Source organism: Rissa tridactyla, chromosome 22, assembly GCF_028500815.1.
Source record: "Rissa tridactyla isolate bRisTri1 chromosome 22, bRisTri1.patW.cur.20221130, whole genome shotgun sequence".
Classification (NCBI taxonomy): domain Eukaryota; kingdom Metazoa; phylum Chordata; class Aves; order Charadriiformes; family Laridae; genus Rissa; species Rissa tridactyla.
The window spans coordinates 1,658,522-1,676,634 of record NC_071487.1 but is presented as its reverse complement, the minus strand read 5'-3'; the positions used below and the strand labels follow the sequence as shown (position 1 = coordinate 1,676,634).

Sequence of the window (18,113 nt, the reverse complement as noted above, 5' to 3'; positions counted from 1 at the left end):
CAGGAACCAGCCTTCAGAGGCCTGAGCTCTACAGGTGCAGGACTAATTTCTGATGAGATGAAGCACAGCTCAGTTCTCAAGCCGCCCAGCCGAGCAGTGAAGCCAACATCCTTCACAGTTCAGCTCTTGCAGGGTTTAAAGATCTGTCTTCAGGATGGTGCTAACAATTTTTATTAGCACTCTTATTGTGCACAGTCACGTCAAACCTGTGTCAGACTTAAAAAAGAAAGATGTACCATGCGAACTGAGCTCAGTCCAGACAAGGACGCTACTTTGTGCTGCAATTTAAACTTACGAAGAAGTATGGGAATATCCGAGTTGTTAGCAGCTACTGGCTCAAGGGAGTATGTGTCAGGGCTGCCTTCTGGGGGCAAAAAATCCTGGCAGGCGTTAGAAACAGTCTGTGCGCTAATGATGCTGTATTTGCACAAAGCCTGCTTTCAAAAGCCAGAAATCACAACTGCCGCTGGCCCGAGACATACGTATTTATTTACAGAGTATTTCCAGGGCATCTAGTGCTGTTTGGGTCTGGCTGCGTCCTGCCAAGTAGCTCCCTGCTGGCGCGATTTGCTGCTGTAGTAGGTGAATGCAGAGAAGTGGGAAGTGAAGTCATACAGGTTGCCAAGCAGATTGTTCCTGTCCTGTCTCAGGCCTTGAAAAGGCACCAGCTAAATCTTCCACGTCACATAGCCAAGATTAACATCGACTTATTTTATAATTATATAGATGTCTACTTCAGAGGAAGAAGACTCTGTCATGGCTTAGGGAACCGCAGACGGTTTCATCGTCATCCTCTCGGCCACTCGCTCCTGCGGGCTGAGTTTGGAGCCATGTTCTTCAGTTCTGCAGCTTTCTCTGAGGAAGGCAGTTCAGGACATTTCCTCTCAGCGAGGAAACGTGCGATGGCATGCTCAGACAGCCGTCACCATGCAGTCATGTTTTAAGATCAGTTAAACAGGCAGAGGATGTTTTAAGCTCAGTTGCTGCTGATCTCTTCCACCCTCCAGAGCTGCTAGGATGTAAATTAAATTAAAAATGTGTAAAATGTCCACAAAATTTGAAATTATTGCTTTATTACATGAATTCAACCGTCCTAGATTTTTGCCAGCTCTTACATCCAAAAGAGACCTTGCTGCGTAGACCTTAATGGCCCTGTTGCCTTCATGGCTCCGCTTTGCGTGTTTTACAGGGATCAAAAACCCCATGGACAACTGTATAAGAGTTCCCAACCCTAATCAAAAAGACAGCGACGGTGACGGAGTGGGAGATGTGTGTGACAGCTGCCCAACAGTCAGTAACCCAGACCAGGTGAGCAAGCGCTCTCACTTTTGCAGTCTTACGGGCTCATTTTTCTCACTCAAGACAGTGCTCGTGGCACCTGCCTAAGGCCCGCACCCCCGGCAGCCCACCAGGATTGCCGCTTGCAAATTTTACCGGCGACGTACAGCCCCCGGAGGCCAAACGTGGAAGAATCCGTCAGAGGGGAAGCGCTGGGCTCTGCCCTTCTCTCTTCCTCCCCTGCTCAGCTGTTCAGAAATAGCGCTGCTTGAATTCATCGGGGCGACGCGTAAACCCAGCAGAAGGAAGGCGCCCACTGCTGTCAGCGGCTCTCAGCCAGAATGACCACGGCACCGAGGCTACCAGACACCTCTCCGTGTTCTCTTTATTGCCTAATCCTCCTCTTGATCTATGGAAAGTCTAAATTATTATTGCTTTGTTTTACTAGAAAGATACCGATCATGATCTCGTGGGAGATGTCTGTGACACCAACCAGGACAGGTGAGAGCTTGCTGCAAAAATTATACTGAAGTTGCACAAAATCTTGGGGATGGGGAGGGCAGGTGCTGGCAACTCCACGACAACCTTGCTTGGCCTTGACCTCTTCTTATCAGACAAGACAGACAGAGTTTTTTCGTCCCTCAAAAAACCTTGCCCTTGGAATATGGCCCAAAGGCGAGCGGGTGGCTCGTCACTAGCCACCACTCTCAGATTTGATCACATGCTACAGTTGGAATGTTTCTGATCTATTATTTGTGTAACTAATAGCTTAAGACTTTATAAGGCTAAAATCACCAACTTCTGCCGATCTTGTTGAGGATCCCAGCTCCTAGGAAGCTGTTGCCACGCGTATTTTAAAAGCACACGTCAGTGGATAATCGTTACCTGTAACTTTCTCCACCAGCGATGGGGATGGCCACCAAGATTCACGGGATAATTGCCCATCAGTGCCCAACAGCTCCCAGGTGGACACAGACAATGATGGGCTGGGAGATGAATGTGACGATGATGATGACGATGATGGGATCCCAGATGAGAAACCTCCAGGCCCCGACAACTGTCGGCTTGTCCCTAACCCTGGCCAAGAAGACTCGGACGGTAGGGAAATGGGTGCACGTTAGCTCTGCTGGGGGGTCTCCTGTTCCTGGTGACCAGGGCGCATCGGTCTCACCCCGAGAGACAGACGGGAAGCTGTCAGTGCTGACTTGAGACGGTCCTACGTCATTTTCAGATCTCAAATAACCCTCCAGTAACATCAGGATAATACCTGAGAAAAATTCTCTTCCAGAAGCGTCTACAATTTGAGATGTTTCTTCTGTTCACAGCATCTCCACAAGCAAGGGCAGCCTCAGGGCTTCCTTGCAGGTGACTTAGAGGAAGAGCGTCCCCGTGCTCTGAACGCCGCGGCCCTGCACAGACGCAGCCGCCTTAAACTGCGCTAGCCAAAAGCTCGTCGAGTAGAACCCGGGTGCAAGGGGCAGGAGGAATTAATGAAAGTTTGTTACTCCTTTTCTTCCATCGCGCCCTCAGGTGACGGCGTGGGAAACCTTTGTGAAGACGACTTTGACAGAGACATGGTGATTGACAGAATTGACGTGTGCCCAGAGAACGCAGAAGTGACACTAACGGACTTCAGGGCTTTCCAGACGGTTGTACTGGACCCCGAGGGCGATGCACAGATTGACCCCAACTGGATTGTCCTCAACCAGGTAGGTGACCGCGCCAGAAGGGGACAGTGAGGCAGGCGGGAACAAGGCTGTGCCAACGGGGTGCAGCTGTCATTAAAAGACGTCGCAGGATTAACGGCTCTGTTCAACCCCGTCCTAATCCTCGAGTCTCCCCCTGGTGCGCCGCTCCCCGATCACTTACCAACAGCGAAGTTGCTGCGTTTGGGACTACACTAATGAGTCAACGTTCGTCTTTCTCAGGGCATGGAAATTGTCCAGACCATGAACAGTGATCCCGGCCTGGCTGTAGGTGAGACGCTTACTTTTGTCCTATTGGAAAATTATTGCTCATTAACCGCATCCTTCTCTGCCCAGTGCAGCTTTTACACGTATTTCAGACACTACTTAATGATTCCGTCCACCTCCTGGGAAAATATTTTCTGTAGTAGCAGAGTCTCCAGATTTGGCTTAGCAAAATCCATCTCCCCCATCTCCGTCTGGAAAGAAACGGATCTACGCTTCGTTGTAGAATACAGGGAATGTGTTTTCCTGCCAATTACAGGGTACACGGCATTCAACGGAGTGGACTTTGAGGGCACATTCCATGTCAACACTGCCACAGATGACGATTATGCTGGCTTCATCTTTGGCTACCAGGACAGTTCCAGCTTTTACGTGGTCATGTGGAAGCAGATGGAACAGACGTACTGGCAGGCAAACCCCTTCCGAGCGGTAGCGGAACCTGGGATTCAACTGAAGGTAAAGAACGCAGTAGTAGATTTGTGCCTTTTCTTAGCTGTGCTGCTTGGACACACCACCCGTCAGTCCGTCCTTTATCCGCGCGTTTTACCGGTCTCTTCTCTGTGTCAGGCTGTGAAGTCTAAAACAGGCCCCGGCGAGTACCTCCGCAATTCCCTCTGGCACACCGGAGACACCACAGACCAGGTCAAACTGCTGTGGAAGGACCCTCGCAATTCCGGCTGGAAGGACAAGACATCTTACCGCTGGTTCCTGCAACATCGGCCTCAAGTGGGCTACATCAGGTGAGGGGTTACAGTGTCCTCTGCGCGGCTGAGGGGAAGTTTAAGGCACAAAAGGGGCACCTGCAGTGCAGTCCTGCGGCGAGGAGGAGGGAGAGCGTCTGACTGAGGAACGGTTTCGACGGGGCTGTCCCCGTGTCCCGTCCGTGTCCTTCACACGCTCGTTCTCTTCTAGAGCTCGCTTCTATGAAGGCCCTGAAGTAGTGGCAGACACTGGAGTTGTCCTTGATACAACCATGCGAGGAGGGCGCCTGGGAGTCTTCTGCTTCTCGCAGGAGAACATTATTTGGTCAAACCTGCGTTATCGCTGCAACGGTGAGTTAGTTTCGAAAGTCACATACAGACATTTTTGCTGTTTTGCTTTCCAGACGTCAGTTTGTTCTTGGGGAGCCCGATGGCACGGCATGCAGCGGCTTAGTCTATTTTTTATTTCTCGTTCTACTTCTAATCCGTATTTGCTTTACTGTCATCCTCCTCAGACACCATTCCAGAAGACTATGAAACCTTTAGAGTGCAGCAAGACTAACCTCCGATGTAAACGTCTGTCCGGCCAAACTCGCTTTAAGACCCCGTGCTCCGCTGCCCCGTATCGCTCTGGTATAAAGAATAAGGAACTGTACGTACCGTACCACTGCACTCCGCACAGCGCCGCGTGGCAACGCATTACCCGGCCTCTTTTCTACAACGCCAACTTTCTTTCAACGCTGCAAAAACCTATGGGAAGGGCGGAGGTGTGGACAGCGAGTGCGAACAGAAGCCCGTGCCGCTGTAAACACTAGTTTTCTGCGCTACAAGGAGAAAGATGCGCTGAGGAGCTGCCTGCAGCAGCTGCAGTCATTCCAGTCAGTTTAGCGTGGACAATTCCCAGGAATCTCTTCCCTACTCGAAGGCTCTCAAGTGTGAAGGGTGTTCTCCTTTGCAAGGCCTACTGCAAAGCGAAGGCAGCACTGGCCGAAAGGGACACGGAGAGCAGCCTATCTACAAGTTGCTCACAAAACATTAAAAAAAAAAAAAAAAAAAGCTCTTTAAGGAGGGTATCTTTGTTCCGGATTGTTGGATAATAAATACTTTGGAATGTTGGATAATAAATACTAGAATTCTCCTTGGTCACGCGCGTGTTGCTTTTTCCTTTTCTGAACCTTTTCGGTACAGACACGTAACAGAGGAACCCTCAGAAGCTGCCAGGGCTAATGCTGCCGAGAGCCCCCAGCTGAGCTCAGAGATTTGGCAGCAGCACAAATGCCCGGGGCCGCTTTTCCAAGACCCTCCCCCCAGTTAGGCTGTCCCGCCTGCTTCCTGGACGGGGCAGTCAGTTTTAGGACGATAAACGACAGCTTTATGCTTGTCATATGACGCCACGCCAGGACTCCCACGACCAGAGAGCCGGGGACCGGGGCGACCCGCAGGTGCCACGGGTGCTGCCCTGAGCCGGGCACAGCACAGGGTGTCCAGTCGGTAACACGGAAAGTCTGAGATCCTGCGCCATCCCCAGTCTCTTCCAGGCAGACCATAACCCAGCAGCATCCCAGCCTGCCTGCGGAGGCAACACAAGCCAAATTTTGCGAGATGCTTCAGGGAAGTGGTTGACGTTAATTACCCTGAAACCCGCTCTGGTTTCGGGAGAGTCGCTGGTGGTTTCGCCAGAGGCAGCTCCTGCCCAACGCTTCCCAGCGCGGGTTTGTAGTTCCCCTGGAGGATGAGGCCGTGTGAGAAACACCGGAGGCTGGAGGTGCTGCTCCTCTTAAACGGTACCAAACAATTAAGGTGAGGCCACGACTTGGAGAGCCGGTGGCAAAAGCCACGCTGCACCAAGCTCCAGGCTCCGCAGCCCCACGCGTCGGAATTGCACGTTCCAGAGGCAACAGCGCAAGCAGAGATCAGCCAAGACAGCACTGGGTTTGCTGCCGGGCTCCTTTAGGGCCGGTTGGCTGCTGCTCACAGCACTTAGAGAACGTCTCCCTCCACCGTTCTAAGACTCTCATGAAAACAGCCACTAAGTTTTCTTTCCCCACCAGGAAAAGCTGGAGCACAACGGCCCCGACACGGAGTGGCGCCAAATACCGACGGGACGTTGTACGACTCCCAGGAAGCTGCCTCCAGAGCGGCCAAGGCCAGAGGTGGGGTGTTTCCAAGCCGAGGCCTTTCGCTTGGGCAGCGGAGCGTCAGGTGCGTTCACACAACCTCGCGCTCAGCCCTGACCTCCCGCCCAGGCGTCCGGCCGCCTCCCCCGCGCAGGCTCAGAACACCCACCGCGGGCGAACCGTCCCCGCGGACGGGCACAAAACACTATCGGAAACAGATTAGTTCCATTCCGAAGGCTCTGAAATCCCTGCCCGGGCCGAGGGAGTTGCTCTTTCTGTCCCAGCTGCCTCCGAAGCATAAAATATTTTTTGTCACTGGCTCGACTTACCTCGAGAGCCGACCCAGCACAAGAATTCCTGCGGGGAAAGGCATGCCCAGCTGTTAAAGCGCGCGTACGACCATGTCATTAAGCAAGTCTGAACACTTACACGCTCCTTTCCTCTTTCAAAAATCCAGTAACTCAGAAATTCTCCTCACCCCGGAAAGCTCCCCCGCTCCGCAGCAGCCCAGAGGCGCGAGCGAGGGGCTGACCCCAGGGAAGTCCCCAAGAACCCGGGGCCGCTCCTGGAGACTGTAAATTCCCAGATTTATCCCAAAGCTTTGTATCTTTTAGATCCGTCTGCAGTTTCCTCTTGAAGGACAGAGTTCAGTTTTCACGGCTGTAAGAAGCCAATTTAACCAAAATAAGTTAATTTGCTGTTTCTTTATAAACACAAGCGCTGAAAACACCAATATTTCGACACAGAAAACCATCAGTCAAAAAGCAAACAAAGGACAAACCGAACCAAGAAAAAGCTAAAGCAGCCAGAGACAAAAACATTTGAACTTTTATTACATTTCATTTACAAAGAATGCAAAGATACAAAGACAAAAGCCTTCACACAAAAAAGAAAAGATTGAGAAGAATGTACATTTAGTTGAGCTGCTTTTTCACATCATTTCTCAGATTGCAAACACTTAAAGCCAACTTCAGTTTTCCACTTTGCCTATAGAAAAACACAATAAATAAAACTTTTTCTGTCACAGGGACAACTTTTCCCGAGTTCCTGTGCCACCAACGCTGGAGCTGAGTGTCGGATTGCATATATCAGTGAAATAATCCACGAGTTGTCTTAAGAGAAAAAGGTTAGCTTGTAAAGAACAGTATATTATACTGTCCGAAAATGCATAAATCTGACCTTTTTCCCCAAGCTCAGTGAACTACGTCGAGCTGTTTTTAGCTGCCAGTCTGTGAGAGAAGCTGCCAAGAGCAGCTGTATTTAATTTTATTAAAATCAGACTTTCCCTTTCATGAGCACTAATACATTGAAGCGTCCGCTGCTTCTACAAGGAATCCTCCCACAGACGGGGACTCCGCTAAGGACAGGACAAAAAGCATCGAAAACTTCTAATTCCTCCCCCAAAATAAACCCTCGGTATCTACCGGCTTCTCAGCGAGCGGCTGACTGCGAGGCGCCACCTGAAGCGCTGGGCTGTGCGACGCCGGCAGGGCCGGGGCTGTGCGCGGGGTACAACTACCCACACGGGCTTCTTCGCCTCCCCATGCTCATGCCATGAATATTCAGGATCCAGTAAGGAAAGAACGGTTTAAGCAAGCCTTATCCCCCCCCCAACATTTCACCCCATAAATATTATCATATAACTTTTATATTCATCATCTACTCTGCAAGAACAGAAGCTTTACCTATTTATCTTCGCTATATTTAGTGCCTTAGAAATTCCAAAACTGAGCCAAGCTCCCTCTTTCCCCTTCCAGCGGAGGCGCGGGACGTTACAGGTAACGCGGGATCGTTGGGAACCGTTCGCTTTTCTTTCCCGACAAACGGCCGGGGCAGACAGGGCTGAACGAGAAGTTTGCCCTCGGTGTGCTACACCTCAACTCCGCTTCGATGAGCGAGTTCAAGCCCGGAAAACTTCTGAAGGAAACACCGACAACTCCACTGCTGCAGCTGCAGAGACCGGCTCTTAAATCAGATCTACACATTGAGGCCTTTTGTCCCTTTTTCCCTAAAGCCCAGTACAAAAATGCAGGATCGAACGACCTGCAGGATGCGTACGACCAACTCCACGTGTGACGGCAGGGACGCAGCAGCTCCCTCGGCCGCGAGACGCGGAGCGGGGAGAGCCCACAGCTCCGGCGGCGTCCCCCGGACGTCACCACCCGCTTCGCTCCTGGCAGGGTCCCAGCCCCGGCTGCCCCCATGTGTCCCCCCCGCCCCGCGCCACGGACGCAGCCGACGTTCCTCACCGACACCAACCTCTCGCCGCCTGCTGAAGCCTCAGCCCTCACCGCGACTCCGCCGTCCCTCGCGGAGGGGAAAACCTCCTGCCACACGCGGGCGGGCGAACCCGCAGAGGCCTCGGCCGGATCGCGAAACATTCCGCAAAACTGGCAGCTGGTCGAGACCAACATTCCCAGGGGCACAACACCCACTTCCCGTAACTCGGCATTTTCCTACTTAAACACCTAAACACAAGGGAAGCCCCCACCGCTGTCGGGCGCCCTCCGACAGATTTTCAAGCGTTCTCTGCCGGAGGCTGTGACTACACGTGACACAGAAAATGGGAACGAACCCCAGCTGACGGCCCAGCAGATCCTCCCCGGCTCTGCGGCCCTCCCGGCTCCCAGACCAGCGGCCTCAGGGCGACGGGGCACAGACGGCCCTCATGAGGCATCGCCTCCCAAAGGAAGCGGAAAACACCGGCTTCGGAGACACTTAAAATCAGCGAGCAGCTCTGCTCTTGCCAAAAGCCCGTTTTTGGGGGCCTGGGAGGCTCCGCTCTCTGCGGCTGAGGAAGGGGAGACCCACAGGGACCCGGCTCCGGAGCCCCAACGGTCTGTGACTCCCAGACGTGCATTTCTCCAGCAGAAGCAACAACTATTTTGGTTTGTCTCATTTTCGGACGCTTTCGAAGCTGGGTGACACCTCCTTTGTTCGCTCAGGCTGTTAATGCGAGGGTCTAACACAGCTCCCACCCGAAGAACAGACGTTCCCAGGAGGGAGATTCTGCCACCGATCCCACAGTCTCCACCCGCCGCCGAGAGCGCCTGTCGCCCGCGCGGTTACGTTTGTCCCAATTAATTTATGAAGGATTCTCTAACGCCTAAGGTAGACCGGGAGATGGCACCTGGGTGAGACTGGAGCCGTTTGACTCTGCGTCCCCCCAGTCTCTTGGGGCTCTGGAAACACGGAACAGAGGAGGCGACTGCCCTCGGCCGGCAACTGCCACCTCCCGGCGCGTCCAGCTCCCCCCGGTCCCCGCGGCAGCTCACCCGCCCCACGCAGCAAAGAAAAATGCCATAAAACAGAAACTTGATCCAACACAGATGGAAAAACCCAACAATTTTAGGATGGACAAGAGCCACGCCGACACGAACGTGCCCATTGGCTCGAAGCCGCTCCAAGTCCCCGGCGTTAGCCCCGGTGAAGTTCCCTCCCCGGGAGGTTTCTCCACACCGTGACCAGCAACCTCCTCCCCCGGGGAGCTCGGGATTTACCGAAATCGCCAGGAAAGCAAAGCCCCAAGCTCGGGTTTAGGCTGGCGCAGGGAAGCCACCAGCTCTCCATGAAATGGAAAACATGAAGCAATTTCTGGAGGAGGAACAACCCTTCCACCAGCTCGGAAAATGCCGTCCCTGCTGCACGCGGATGGGACCGTCACTTTGCAACGCAGCCATCGGAAACAGGCAAACACTCTTCCCGTGGAGCACAACTACCGCTCACAGCATCATTTTGAGTTTGGAGTTCAGTGAAACGAGACTGGAACCAGCGACAAACACCAACACGTCCGCGCTCCAAACCAAACTGCTTCGACACATGCGGGTCTGCAGCGGGAGAGCCCAGGTTCCCAAAAACCGGAGAGAGAAGGATGGCAGGAAAACGTGATTTATCCCTCACGTGCTGCGGGCGCATACGTGGCTCCTGCAAATACTACAATGAGTTTTTCCGCCAATAGGTTTCTTGCTCTTGCCTGAACACCCAACAGCCATCGAGGGGAAACACGGGCTGCAAATCTAAAAAAAAACAAAAAAAAAAAACCTAGAAAAGTATCTGGAAGTCGGAACAGGCTGAAGGCAGGCAAAATTAAGGAGTAAAATCGTCTAAACTGTCATCTCCATCCTACCGTAACGCTGTGAGAAGACGCCTGCGGTGTTGTCATTGTTCCAAGCGGTGTCTCGCCCGCGTGACCGCGGTGACAGAAATACCTACAGCGAGCAAAGCACGTCGGAAAACACCCCGAGAGCGACAGGTCCCCGACAGCTGCTGCCGACTCCCAAGTCAGCAATTCCCAAGGGGAATCCCCGCTGCGTGGCCACACCATCGGGAACAGGGACGAGCGACTGGGTAAACTCGAAGCGAGCAGCTACTGACAGCCCGGCTGGTACCGGTGACCCACTACCGACGTCCCCCGGGCCTGTCGCGACAGCAGACGGCTGGAGACGGGTCAAGAACCATTCGCATTTTCCCTTTTGTCTCTTAAAAAAACCCCAAACGTGTCTCTTGCCACATGAGCTTTCTGCCCGAAATTACGCTGCCTTAACGCTGAACTAAATTAAAACACGATCAATAAAACAGGACCGTTGCACACACCGGAAAACACCAATGTAAGGTCACCGTGACTCCCCAGCAAGCAGAAAACGTGCAGCAGAAGACGCAACACCCAGCGTTTACTTTGTTCTCCTGTAGCTACTCAACAGCAAAATTTAATGTAGAAAGAACGGAGCTAAAGCAAAGCCAACACGAGTTCGGCATTTCCCTGCCCGCTGCTCAGTTCCCACCACGGGAGAGCGCGTCACCGCGTGTCCCACCGTGCCGACACGGGAGGGCACGTCACCGCGACACCATCCTGGACAGAGTACGCGGAGGGCGCAGGGATTCGCTCTGCTCCAAGCCCCAGGCGGGCGGGATCTACCCCTGCTCCACACACCCAACCGCAGACGGGACTCAAACCCCCAGCCACGACCAGACGCAGCAGCGCGGGGACGATTCCCCGGACAGGGACGATTCCCAGCGCGGCCTCGTGCCCGTGATGCACCTTAAACCCGAAAAAAGGGGCGCAGGTGGCTGGTCTTGCTCCTTTCTCTTTGGCCTCATTACCGGTCACCCTCAGGAACACACAGCACCGAGACAGACACTTCGCCTTTCAAGAGCGGAAAACCTGCCGCAGATAAGGAGCAGGGGGGCATTTATGAAAGCACCCGCACTGCCCGCTTGGGGCAGGAGTCACTGAGTCGTCTGGGGTTAGGTGGTGTGAGATGAGATTTTCACGGCTGCTCCAAGAGACGACCAGATTCGGTCTCTCGAACAGAAATCGGGACGCGGACGGAGGGACGTGAAAGGGTCAGGGAAGGCTCTTTGGCCTCGCCACGCCATCACCGACGGCAAGTGGCCACCTACGACTCACAATGCTTCCCGACGAGTGGCCCCGGCTCCGCACGTCCCGCAGCCGCGTGTGCTCCCTGCGCCGATCCCTGCGCCGATCCCTGCACTTCGCGTTTCTTCCCTTCACCTTTCCTACCACGCCGTTTCCCGCAGCCGCCCCTACGGCGGCCGGGAGTCAACTCACTGAAGAAAACAGTAAACATATTTTACCCCTTCAGGCCTTTATTTTGATAAAATTGGTCAAGCCCACATAAGGCAATATACACCACAGTTAAAACCACCCCCCGCCCGCCCTCCCCCCCAAAATAATAAAATAAATAACACAAATGAATATAGTACGTAATGTAGTGTTTTGTTTTGCAGTATAGAAATTCCACACAATGATTCTGTTTAAAAAGGTAAAAATGATTTATAATACACAGTTATAATGTCATCATGGTGCCCGCATAGAAAACTGACATGCAATCCATGCCTACACTGCGCAGTATAAATAATATGCAACTAAAAATACAAAGAACAGGAACAACTACAAATTTATATTATTTTACTTTTTTTTTTTTTTTTGGCTTTTTCGTTTTTTAAAAAGAACAGACACACGTAACAAACGCTACCTGCGCTTTCACATTGCCATCACAGTGACGGGGGTTCCATTTTTCAGAGGAATAAACGTGTTTCTGCGTCGGTTTTTCTCCTGAAAGCCCAGCGCACAGGGCGACCCCCGGGGCGCTGCGGGGCCCTCCTCCTCCTGCGCCTACAGGGGGGTTTCCAGGGCGAGCGCCACGCTCCGCAAGGGACAGATCTCAAGCCTTAATTAATGTTTCTACAGCAATCCACGCTTTTACAAACAAGCACAGCCAAGACCTTATTTCTGAGGGCAGTCTGCAGGACTCTGTAAGTTACCGGGTGCTGCTTTTAGGCAGACTCAGCGGGCAGCTCGCTCTTTTCAGCCGCGCGGGTTCGCACCGGGGTTTTCTCAGGCACGCTTGTTAAAAAAGAAAAAAATTGAATTAAATTGAAAAGAAAAGGTAATAAAACGTAGAAATAACGAACCATTTCTGAAATTAATTTGCGGCCGCTTTCTGGAAACCTTTTCCCCTCTAAAAAAATAAAAATAAAATTAATAAAAGGGAAAAATAAGTGTCAGGTTGTCTGTACAGGGAGGTGTTGCACAGTTAGAGCTGGCTGACATGCAGAAGCGGGTCGGGGGCTGCCCGCGGTCAGTCTCGCATGCGGCAAGAGGGGGTCGGGGGGGGGAAGAGGATGCGGAACACTATGTACAATGGAAAGAGCCTCCCCCCCCCCCCCCCCCCCCCGCGCCGCCACCCACGGCAGAACTTTTGGGAAAAAATCACAGTATTGTGTACACTGAAGGTTTATTCCTATTATTTCCCCATTGTATTGGCAAATGCAACAGTCTAGCTTGGGAACTTTTTAATGTGTATATATATATATATCTCTCTCTCTCTAAAGACACATGATACGGGGAGAGGGCAGGGTCACCCAGCAGGTATGTTCGGCCAGTAACCCTTTGAGACACCAGACAGTTCCAATATCATTTAACTGGAAAAGTTATAAATAATACGACTTGGTTTGGTTTTTTTTTTTGCTAAGTGATCTTTTTTCTTTTTCCGCTCTCGTCCGTCCCTGGCCGGGAAGGGGCAGTCGCTCCCAGCGGCCATCACCCTTACACACAAGTTCAAATTAAAACAGTATTAATAAATTTTCAAATAAAATCAGATTACTTGTTCTGAAAACACTGGGGACCCGCTCCCATCCGATCCCATTACTGGGGATCCTGTAAACAGTGTTTACGTTTGACAACTCAATAGATAGTTTTTGCTTTAAAAATCAGCTTTATGCATCCACCCATTACAAAAACACCGATGTTAAGGGGAGAGGGGGAGAAAAATCCCTCTGGAATTGCAGCTCCTACACGATGCCATCAGGAAACCGACCTTCCGGGAAGCAAAATGCAAGAGCTGCTGGAATAACAGCTCGGTTCTCAAAGTGGAGCACGAAAAGCAGCTTTTGCCTTGCCCGCTCCCACCACCAAGCGCATCTCGTCACACACAGCCGTCGCCCGCTTCCCACGGTGGCTTCATCCGACCCCTTCCCACCCCACAGCTCCCTTCTCCCTTCGCCCCGCACAAAAAGGAACAAAACCTGGATTTCTCTCCACTAGATGGTCCCTAATTTTGACAGTTGCATCCAGACGTGTTATTTTTAAATTAAGGCCATTTTAAATCTCTACTTACAAGTCTAATAAACAAGATCTCTTATATACACATGTAGTTTAAAAAAAAAAAATCAGAAGGTAGCATTTAGCAACGGCTCCCTGTAAAAGTCTCCAGTGAGGAATCTCATCTCCTACTCGGATGCTTCGTTCTGAAGTGACTCTGGTTTTAAAAAAAAACATAGATCACAAACCAAGGAACTGCAGGCATGGGAGTCATTCCAACGGGAGAGTGGCAGACAGGAATCCCGTCATGGAACTACGTGAACGGCAAGAGGCGAATTCAACTCCCACGGTACCTGTGGCCATTTCCGAGTCACCTGTGCCCAAATTATTCCTGTTCTTTTAGGGTATCCTCCCGCTCGAAGCTATCTTTTATTTTTCCTCCTTAAATTGAAAAAGCATTAGCAATCTGAAATAAGCAGACACCAGGAGTTAACACGCGCTACTGGGCTTAAATCCTGACAAAAGACATTTTCGACAGAGATGCAGGAAAAGCTTTCCATTGCGTGGGGAGGACCAAAAGAAAGAGAAACACAGGTAAGCTCAGAGATCCAAAGGAAAACAAAAAAAAAAAAACACCAACATTTTTTAGTGCAAATGGGTCAACTAATGGCACAAACGTGAGCAAACACGCACCCAGATTAGAGAGATCCCACCAACAGCTCTGCTCAGCAGCGTTTGTGTGAATCTCAGGACGGCGTCCCACCGATTTCTGGAAGCACACAGAAACCTAGTATAACTCATTAAGAGCGGCCCCGCTCCTCGGCGGACCTTCGTTAGCGCTTGCCAAAAACAGCAAGAAAACCCCTTTCTCGAGGGGAACGGGACGGGGAGAAGTGCTGAGGGCTGGGTTTTTCCTTGAAAGTCCTGACGGCTGAGAACAAATGGACACGTTTTTGGACAAAAAGCAAAGCCAGTTGATGCAGATCGAATGGAAACGGAGCAGATGGCGGACCACCATGGGGGGGCGGGGGGCAACAAACACAACCCATCTTGAAAGGAAAACTGAAACGGGTCTTTTATTGAGGCTGTATTTCAGAAAAATAGAGGTGGATGTTCAACCCCTACTGCATGGAAACGCCTTCCTCTAGCAGGTGTTCCTCCATCTCCCGTGCAGGGTGTCAGGCGCAACGTAATTTTTAACTCGTTAATAAGACTCAAAATAATGTTAATTCCTAACTTCTGCTGAAGAGAAGAGTCCTGTGCTTACAGACTCTGTTCCTGTGCAGGTTCTAGTGTCACGAAGACAACGTTTAACAGTGCCCCTGGCAAATACCAGACCTGTTGGGCTCTTGGTAAATCTTTAAACCCACTTTTCAGATTTGGTAGGCGTCCCCGGTGCGGAGATCTGGGAACCATCAGGAATTCAGCCGTGATGTGTCCAGTTGAGAGTCAACGGGTGGCTTGGCTGGTTTTTTCCCAATCCGCCCTTGCTAAAGTGTCGCTCCCCAGCCCGTTGTACTGCAGCACAGAATATCGCCAAGGACTAACAGAAATAGTCTCTTATAAATTTAACAGAATCTCAACCTGCTGGAGGATACAGTACTATTCACTGTGCAGCAAGCTATTTTTTCCCCCGGGTGAAAGAAGGAATATCTAAGTTCCTGCCACCCTATTTTGACTATATAAAAGGAAAACATCTAGACTTGCCTTAGGCTTCCTCACTTCTGCTCAACATCTGTTTAAAATTCCAGTTAGTTAAAAATACCTATATATATAATATATATAATATATTTCTGGAATAAAAACACAAAAAGATGTACTGTACAAGTATTATGTAGAGTGCTTCAATTGGCTGTATGTAGTTTAGCTACTTTCCTAATATCCAAATACTTAAATAAAAAAAAAACAAAACAAAACAACAAAAAGATCATAAATAACGGTAACAGAATAAGTAATGAATAAGAATAAAAAAGTCATCATGATTTGAGCCAGGCATTGCTATAGAAATGCCCTTCCTGTTGCCCAGGAATCTCTCACAAAGTAAAATTAGAAACATGCTCTGCAAGTTAGTCTCCTATATTCTTTTAGCTGCTTTAAAATGTTCTGATCCTTCTTCCGTGCTAATCAAGTAATGAATTATAGTACTTTTTTGTGTGCTCAGAAATGCTCTATATATATATGTATACATATATATAAATATATATATTACATATATATTTAAAAAAAAAGAAAGCTTTGAAAATAGTGTTTACAGTTGCCTTTTTTAACTAGCCGGCTACAAAAGGCCCTGGGGCTGCCAGGCTGCTTTTCCGCTTTGCCAAGAAGGCGAGTTTGCTCGGGGCAGGAGAAGAGGCAGAGGGCGCGGGACGACAGTCAAGGAAACCAACCTGAAGACAAACATGGCATGTCGCTAAAGGAAGAAGCGTTTTTACTCTACGAAGCGGCTGTCACGAAGCAGAGTCAAAACCTCCGACGGTCCCCCAGCCCCTCCCAGAGGGCGGCAATGCAGAGATTTGCTTCCCAATCACCGGGGGGGTGGGGGACAGTCATCGCTCCCCGTCTCAAACAGCAGCCACCAATTTGGTACGTTAGAAAGAATCTGTTTACCCTTGGCTCTGAACCTTCCTCGCCTGCCCAAAAATACCCCCTTTTCTAGTGCAAAGGATAAATTGACAACTTAACGCTGGAGCTTTGGTGGGGGGGAAAGGGGGGGGCTCTGGAGAGGAAAAGGCTGATGGAAACTCCTTACTCATCAATGGCAATGAGTGGATAAGGGGTGAAATACGGCGCGACAGGGAGTAGGGGGCTGCAGCGCTGCAAGCTTAGAACGACAAGCTTTACTCATTGTACATGTTGTACAGGACAGAGCTGCTGCTCTCGGCAGCTCCTGCTCCGACACCACTGACCCATCGGACTCTCCAGTTCGGCTGGGCTCCAGGAACAAGCGTCATTCCCAGGCTCCTGGTGTCCCCGCGTCACAGCCGGTCCATCCTGAACGTGTCCTCTGTGGCGGGGTCGGTGAGGACCATGTCTGGGTCGTTCAGCATGTGCAGTCCATCCAAGGTTAAAGGGTCAATTTTGAGTTCATCCAGAGGGAACTGGGAATCCGTGTCAAAGCTGACGTCTCCCACTCCTGCCAAAGAGCTGGTCAGTTCTTTTGATAAGCTGGGAGGAGATTCTCCTGTCACTGCAGGGAAGAGGAAGAGAAAGGTGTCAGGAGGACTTACCAAATACATATGCGCCAGGCAGACAAGTCATCAAACAGCTTGCAAAAATTCTGGAATAATTTATTGAACTAAGGCTGAAGTTCAGATGAGAAACAACTATCCTCGTCTCCAGCTGGATGAATTACGGATTTGTTAGAGCATCTCAAAACCATCACAATGACCTAACACAATGCAAAATTCATGTATGTATATTGAGGGGACGCAAAGTAGCATCACTTTAGTCTCTTTTCTCCCCCTTAGTTTTAGGAGGAATAACCTTAATTTATGTGATTCTAATCAGCAAGAGTCCTTGGGTGAAATACGGACTGAGCTACACTTTTCTCAGTGGCCTGTGCAGAAATTGTTTACAAACATGCAGCCGTCACCACCATATGTGACACCAAAAGCCCCTTTGTTGGCAAGTTTGAACAGAGGGGCAGAGGAGGAAGTTTGGTTTTCACTGCTTCTCCCTCGCCGTGAGGGAGGATGCAGTGCATTCAGAGGCAGGGAAGGTCTGTAAGACAATTAGTGCTGCCGTGGCGGCTCTACCTGTTTGCTGGGACTGAACAAGAGCCCTACGCGGGGAATCCGCCAGACCGGTAACACCAACATTTGCACACGGGAAACAAAACCTTCAAAGGCAACAATACCCTTCTCCTTTCCTGGCTGGAAGCGAGCCATTGCGCAACAAAGGGAAACACCGACAGGGATGGTTTTACTCCTCGGTTAAGTCTGTGGTTTTCTCACCTGTAAGAATGATGTTGGGGATGTTTCCATGGCTGGAGTAATTCAGCTGCTGCGAGTCCTGCAAGCTGCCATGACTGCCGGTAAGTCCCATCATGGCTGCCTGGGAGTAGTTAAGGGTGGAACAGGGGCTGTACAGGCTGTTGGAACTAATGGCGTTTTCTATCATATTAAACTGTTCAAGCTGAAGACCAAGGCACAAAGGAATTATTACTTCTAACCATCAGGAAATAACAGCAAAACAACTTACAAAGCTCAAGTACGGGAAGTAACGTTGAAAAGAGACAGGCAAACAAATTCATCTTTAGGTTTCACTGATCAAAATATGGTCTAATTTCACTTTACTGCCAAATTCAGAGTTCAGGGGAATGAGGAGAGGATGGATGCAAAAATAAAATTGTTGCTTTGGATATCGTAAGAACAGAAGAAAAGGGAGCTTTAAAACAAAGTAAAAAACGCGTAACTCATGCTACTAAGTCAGCTATCTGCCCATCGAGCATCGCCTCCCAAAAGTCATCTCATTTTTTCCTGGT

The 18,113-nt window shown here is 50.5% G+C and overlaps 2 protein-coding genes across 8 annotated transcripts in view; one reads left to right on the top strand and one right to left on the bottom strand.

Moving 5' to 3' along the window:
* Nucleotides 1-5,089, top strand: part of COMP (cartilage oligomeric matrix protein) — a 32,131-nt gene extending 27,042 nt beyond the window's left edge. For both annotated transcript variants that reach the window (XM_054181680.1, XM_054181682.1), the window contains 9 exons: nt 1,190-1,308; nt 1,727-1,779; nt 2,183-2,376; nt 2,809-2,987; nt 3,207-3,255; nt 3,508-3,704; nt 3,816-3,988; nt 4,161-4,300; nt 4,465-5,089. In XM_054181680.1, the coding sequence (XP_054037655.1) occupies nt 1,190-1,308; nt 1,727-1,779; nt 2,183-2,376; nt 2,809-2,987; nt 3,207-3,255; nt 3,508-3,704; nt 3,816-3,988; nt 4,161-4,300; nt 4,465-4,511 (1,151 nt within the window). In that variant the 3' untranslated portion in view covers nt 4,512-5,089. The remainder of the gene's footprint in view (nt 1-1,189; nt 1,309-1,726; nt 1,780-2,182; nt 2,377-2,808; nt 2,988-3,206; nt 3,256-3,507; nt 3,705-3,815; nt 3,989-4,160; nt 4,301-4,464) is intronic.
* Nucleotides 5,090-11,755: 6,666 nt separating this feature from the next.
* The window catches only part of CRTC1 (CREB regulated transcription coactivator 1), a 47,006-nt gene continuing 40,648 nt past the window's right edge, over nt 11,756-18,113 (bottom strand). For 4 of the 6 annotated variants that reach the window (XM_054181906.1, XM_054181910.1, XM_054181907.1 and 1 more), the window contains 2 exons: nt 17,584-17,764; nt 11,756-16,817 (listed from right to left, as the gene is read on the bottom strand). In XM_054181906.1, the coding sequence (XP_054037881.1) occupies nt 16,606-16,817; nt 17,584-17,764 (393 nt within the window). In that variant the 3' untranslated portion in view covers nt 11,756-16,605. The remainder of the gene's footprint in view (nt 16,818-17,583; nt 17,765-18,113) is intronic. The other 2 variants (XM_054181909.1, XM_054181911.1) reach the window with 1 other exon arrangement.